At 32.4% G+C, this 6,517-nt stretch overlaps 1 protein-coding gene across 1 annotated transcript; it reads left to right on the top strand.

Annotated features, from left to right (window-relative positions):
• The first annotated feature begins 2,503 nt into the window (after positions 1-2,503).
• On the top strand, positions 2,504-2,755 carry LOC111741352 (small integral membrane protein 10-like protein 2A). The gene has a single exon (XM_023532095.1). It carries the CDS (start codon positions 2,522-2,524, stop codon positions 2,753-2,755), a length of 234 nt encoding a protein of 77 aa, XP_023387863.1. The 5' UTR covers positions 2,504-2,521.
• The last annotated feature ends 3,762 nt before the right edge of the window (positions 2,756-6,517 follow it).

Raw genomic sequence — 6,517 nt, 5'->3', positions numbered from 1 at the left:
AACAAAATGGAAACAAACTCATAGATACAGAGAACAAATTAATAATTGCCAGATGGGTAGGGGAATGACAATGAGTGAAAAGGTAAAGGATTTAAGAAGTACAAATTGCCAGTTATAAAAAAAAGTTATGAGGATATAAAGTACAGCATAGGGAATATAGTCAATAATATTGTAATAATTATGTATGGTATCCGATGGGTACTAGACTTATCTGGGTGATCGCTTTGTAAGTTATATAAATGTCTAATCACTATGTTATGCACCTGAAGCTAATATAATATTGTATGTCAACTGTAATTGAAAAATTTTAAAAAATTAAAAGTAAAATATTGATGGAATTAAAAAAAACTTACACTATTAACAATAGAACAAAAGAAATAATGAGTGGATTTAACATTCTACCAAAGAAATTACAGAAATTCCACCAAACAAATCTAAGCAACATAGAATAAACAGGTGATATAAATAAAAATAGAATATAATAAATGCAAATATTATAAAAGAGGAAAACTGTAGAATTGGTCATTAAATCTAAGAGATTTATAAAAAAAAACTATGAAATTTACAACTACTTAGCCTAATAAAGAGTAAAATGAGAAATCACAAGCAAATCATGAGACACAGATATAGAGATGTAGAAGTAATTGCAGATACTCTTGTCAATAATATAAAAATATATCTATATGAAATGAATGCAGTTTTAGAAATTACTACTACATAGAGTGACACGAGATAGAAAATATTAACAAATCCATAACCACTACGAAGTTGATCCAAAAGCTATCCCCTTACAAAGCAATAAATCCTGACAGTATTGCACAGGAATACTTGCTATTTAATATGCCCCATATACAAAACAAAATAAGAAAACAAAACACTACTCAACATTTTTTCACAAAGCCACAATGGAACTTATGGTAAAGATGTTCAAAGATCATTTGCAGTCAAACATACACACATACAACCAATCTTATTTATGGCATCTGTAAGTGTATGTTAAAATAAACGTGATTTGGTTAAGGAGTGAGAGGCACAGACGATTATTTGAATATAGTTTGATTTAGGGAATCTATTAATGGATCAAAGACTGAAAGGTCAAAGAAAGAGAAAGAATCAGGAAAATTCTCAATCAGTAATTTTTCTTTTTTCAATTTCTAAAATAGAAATAAATGGATTTTTTTAATGTATACATGGAGATGCTATCTATATTCATATGTGTGAGTCTAATATTTGTGACATAATTTATATAGATATAAATTATATCTATAATTTATGCTATCATAAATTATAGATATAGCTCTATTAACTTATTGTGTAACATATTTGATAGCATAAATACATATAACACACATTGTGATGACAGTGAGGCTACTTGGAAGTGATTGAATTATGATATATCTTGAAGTGAGAATTGACAAGATATACTGTGAATTTGATGTAGGATAGATGGCCAAGAGATTATTAGTTGTTTGTCCTGAGTTGTGGTTAAAATTCAGTTGCCATTAACTTGAAATAAGTAAGACCACTGAGAAGTTGGTTTGAGGGGGAATGCCAAACTCAGTTTGAGATATATTCATGTGAAATGGCTAGTAGACATTTAAGTGGAGCCACTGAGTAGTCAGCCATTTCTAAAATTCAGGAGTGGTCTAGCCTGGAATTATACATTTGAGAGTCAATAGCACATAGAAAATATGTGTGTGTGTGTGTGTGTGTGTTTAATGAGGCACTGATGGTACGAGTAAATAAGAAAAACAGCAAAGAATAGAATTTAGTTGACTAGGGCAATTTAGTGCAGTTGGGGGGCAAAAGGGTAAAGGGGGTCAAATATAGGATGACGGAAGATTTGACTTTGGGCGATTGACACAATGCAATATACAGATGATGTATTATTGAATTTGTACACTTGGAACCTATATACTTTTATTAGCCAGTGTCACCCCAACTAATTTTTAAAAACTATTTATTAGTGATCATGAAATTACAGTGAGAACAGTTATCTTTTTTTTCTTATTATCATATTCGGCTGAGCAGGTGCAGGCATAGGTTTAACCAGAATGTGATTTCACCAGGGAATGGTAATGATGAATTATGGCAGTGATATTCTAGATAAAAATATCTAGAGCAGTACATATCACATGGAAGATGCTCCATATTTATTGAGTTAATTAAACAAATGAATGTATATTTACATGATATCTGCTATGTCCCAAACCAATATTAGGTCCCAAAACAACACAAAACACAACCCCATGAAATGTAAAGTTAAGGGAAGAGAAAGATGCCCTCTATTTCAACCTTTATTTCACATTTCTTCCAGTTGAAGTAAATAAAATAGCAAATTTAAAAAATACATTTAAGAGCCCAGTGGGTCCCCGCTATCCACTTTCCTTGACGGGAGCGCTGCAGGGTAAGCAGGGCCACCCAGTCGGCATCCTGCATGGATTCCACACGCATCCACCCGTCTGTCTGTTGGTCGGTGGGTCAGCGGAGCTGGGAGGAGGCCCTTGGCTCTGGGCGCTGTATGGGAGGCTACAACAGACCTTTGGCGGCAGCGGCCCTGTCTGGTCTGGAGGTGCAGCTGTATCGCTGGATTGCAACCAGGGGCTCCTACCACGCATTCTGCAAGGGACTCACGCACACACTGCTCATCTTCTTCGACCTGGCCTGGCGCCTGCTCGTGAACTTCCTCTACTTCTACGTGGTGGCCTCTGTGATTCTCAACGTCCCCCTGCAGGTACATACTCAGAGCAATTAATCTGTGGTAGTCGCAGGCCCCAGGCAGAATGGCTGATTTCACCCACCGGCTTCGCCCCTGAGCAAAGTTACCAGCTCAGCTCGCGGACGCAGACTTGCCCATTTGTCTTTCCAGTGTCTTATCTTTTAATGTAAATGGGCCACTAGAAATCATTATTTGCAGAAAGCCTTCAACATAACCAAAAAAGCCTAAGATATAACGAAAAGTTGCCTCTCAAGGAAATGGATATTTCAAGGAACAGAAAAGAACTTAACAGTCTGAAAATAATCAGAAATATGTGAGATATTCTTGCATCCATAAGACAAAAAAAACAGCTCAAACTTTAGGAGATGACAATGGGCACAGGATGCCTTAAGGAAGTAAAATAAAAGAGGAAAGGTTATTAACAACTTAAATAAACTGTACAAGAATGGTCCAGATAGAAGGCCAATCCTCCAAATTAGAATGAGACCTGAATAGAGTTCCAACTGAATGGAATGAATTCTAAGCAGTAGTCTGGATGGAATTAGAAGCTGGAGGAAATCAATAACATGATCTGGAAGTTGTACCTTGCTTTGTCCCCAAAGATGAAATAATGGTCAACAGAAACTACAGGAAAACCAACATTTCAAACTGTGCAAAGAAAGCATGCTTCAAATAAGAAGCAACCTAGGATGTGGCCTGGTTTTGAACAGATGCAAGGAGTGTGAAAAAGGGAATCTGCTTGGACACTGGCACATGGATCAAGACTGCAATCACAGATAAGAACAGTCCAGTCATAGCATTTGACTTTGCTATTCAGCGAACGGTATTTAAATGAGCATTACAATGGAAATATTAGTTTTGGTTTTCCATTTTTATAGTAAATTTTCAGGCAAAGCAGGGAAGACTTAATTAGGGTTTTAGAACAGAATGGGAATATTACCAACTTTGACGGTGTATAAGTACTGGCGGAGGGGAGGAAATGGCACAGTGGTGCTATTTTCATGAAGCGGGAAGTCTGGATACTGTCTCTAGTTCAAAGATTATGGGGGTGGGGGGAATCACTTTGTAAGGTATATAAATGTCTAACCACTGTGCTGTACACCTGAAACTGATATAATACTCAATTTCAACTGTAATTGAAAAATTTAAAAAATTTAAAAAATACATTTAAAAGAAGTTATGATTTTGTGCATGACTAACATGATTGGATGACTTAAAAGATAGCAAAAATTAACATGTATTTAAAATCAGTTTAATAAGTTCATTAGCAACTATTATACATAAAATGAGTAACTTTTCTTTCCAAAATATCCATTAAAATATGATTTAAAATTTAAAAAATATATTAATACTAACATGAATCATCTCTGAGTAAACTTAGTAAATCATGGTTACTATGATTTTATTTAAATTATTCATAAATTATGATTCTATCAAATTCTATATGATATACTCCCTTCATTTGAAAATGTTGGTTTCTAACAAATTATGTTCAATGACACTAATAAATTAACACTACTTCTGTAATCATGAAAATGAAATTAAGATTGGTCTGAATATATGAACATATAAAACTATCATGAATTTTTTTGAGGGGAAACAGTAGTGAGATAAGACTGAGATTATGAGCTATTAAAACCTACCGTTAAAGTATAGTAGTCAAAATAGCATATTTATAGGCAAACTGCTTAAACAAAATAAATATCATGAAGAATTTAAGAGTATATAAATTTCTGTTCATATATAAAGCTAACAATGAATTATTTAATAAATAGAATGGGTACCGATACTTAAGTATTTGGGGAAAAGGGAGAAGCTGGATTCACATCTGCTATCTTAAACCAAAGTATATTCTAGATTGATCAATAATTTAAGTATTTTTAAGGAGTAGAGAAAATAACCCATGAAACACTAGAGGAAAAGATGCATAAAACTGCTTTAATATTATAATTAATATCTTAAATTTAATATTTTATATCTTGGCTTTTTAAAACGTGGCATAAATGCCAAAAGGCATGAATAAAATTATGAAAATTTGACCAAATGAAAACTCACTACTTGGGGAAAAATAGTTGTTGCAATTTTGACAAAGGCTAATAATAAGTATACTATTCTTGCAAATTAAACAGTAAAAAGACAACCCCAAATGTAAAAACAGAAATCTTGAAAGCTTTAAACTTCTCAAAGAAATCTATACAGAAATGACAAAATTCAAAATATTAACTTTTAGGGGAAAAATTATACAAGTTAAATTTCATCAATGGGAAATAATTATATACAATATAGCCATATGAATTAATATTTAATAAAAATATAAAATAATAAAGTGTATCTATGGGGATTGTAATGGAAACAGTTTTAACATACTAGCAAGAGAAAAACAATGAATTTACTGATCTGTTTTTATAAAAATTTGCGAAGTTGTATACTCATGTAAGTATATATATACACATATGTATATTTCTAAGCAATTTGCTTAGAGAATATGTGGGAAAATATCATGAAGCAAAATGTTGCAAGTTAATATACTAGAAGAGAAAAAAACTATATTGTAATATTTAAGTGTGACAAAACCAAACAAATGCAAATTTTTAATACAAATGTTTTCGTGGTCATTTCTTTCAAGTCATCTGTGGCCTTCATATTTCTTTACCTCTTGTAGTATCATTCACAACCTTTGTGTCTTCTGCCTTGGATGGTAATTCTTATAGATGGATACCTTCATTTGATTTTTCTTTCATTGTTTATTTTATTTTTCTTTCATTGTTTATTTTCTTTGGTTCCTAAGATGACAGCTTGAGGAATTAACATGATTCCAATTTTTCAAAGTTTATTTTTTTTTTACTCAAAACTGTATTCTTTGATTTACTATGACATTTTATGTTTTAGCAACTTGTAATTGATGAATATAAAGTTAATGCTAATAACTTAAGAAGAGAATCAAAGCACAATTCCCCAAGCTTTTGAAGAATTAATTAGGGGACAGTGAAAATAAGAGATAGTTATTATGATTATTCTCTTGCTTCAAAGCTGGAGATAGTACAGGTTACAGTTTTTTGTTTATATGTGAGCAGGCCCTTACAATTTGTTATATATTCATTGGCTTGATTCTTATCTATAAATTCTTCAATGAAATCCAAATACAGTTGACTCTTGAATGATGAAGTAGTTAGGAGCACCAACTTTTTGACTCCTTTATACCTTAAATGTCCTTTGGTATCCATGGGGAACTGGTTTCAGGATCCTCATGGAAACTAAAATCCATGGATGCTCAAGGTCCCAATATAAAATAGCATAGATCAATGCACACAGTTGCCCTCTGCATCCATGAACTCCCAACCACAGATCAAAAACAGTACAGGTATTTACTGAAAAAAATCTGTGTTAGTGGACCTGCACAGTTCAAACCCATATTGTTCAACGGTCAACTATATTCTTAAAAGTAGGCATTTTTAAAAATTATTTTGTCACCAAAGACTAAACCCTAAATAAAATCTATAGCAGATGATAACAAATAAGAAATTATGAAAAATTCTTCATTTATATTCTTTATATAAATATTTGCCTTAATTATATTCTTGTGGGTAAATAACATGTATTTTTATTTTAAAGTTAAGATAAACTCCACAATCTGTGTTTCACAGGAGGGAACATACCTCAAAGTAATTTTTGCTTTTCAATTTCTAGAGCGTAAAACAAAATTTAAACATAGTGAACTTTTCCTGGAAGGAAGTAGAAGTTGAAGCACTGCTCAGGAATTACTTTTCAGCATGAACTTCCAATAAAAATTTTGATTAT

The sequence above is a fragment of the Pteropus vampyrus genome, unplaced genomic scaffold (assembly GCF_000151845.1).
Source record: "Pteropus vampyrus isolate Shadow unplaced genomic scaffold, Pvam_2.0 Scaffold3, whole genome shotgun sequence".
NCBI classification, from domain to species: Eukaryota; Metazoa; Chordata; class Mammalia; order Chiroptera; family Pteropodidae; genus Pteropus; species Pteropus vampyrus.
This window is presented reverse-complemented; position numbering and strand designations above follow the sequence as displayed.

Bases quoted from the DNA above. Each gene is read 5' to 3' on its own strand.
- LOC111741352 (XM_023532095.1), top strand. From the start codon at position 2,522: ATGGGAGGCTACAACAGACCTTTGGCGGCAGCGGCCCTGTCTGGTCTG.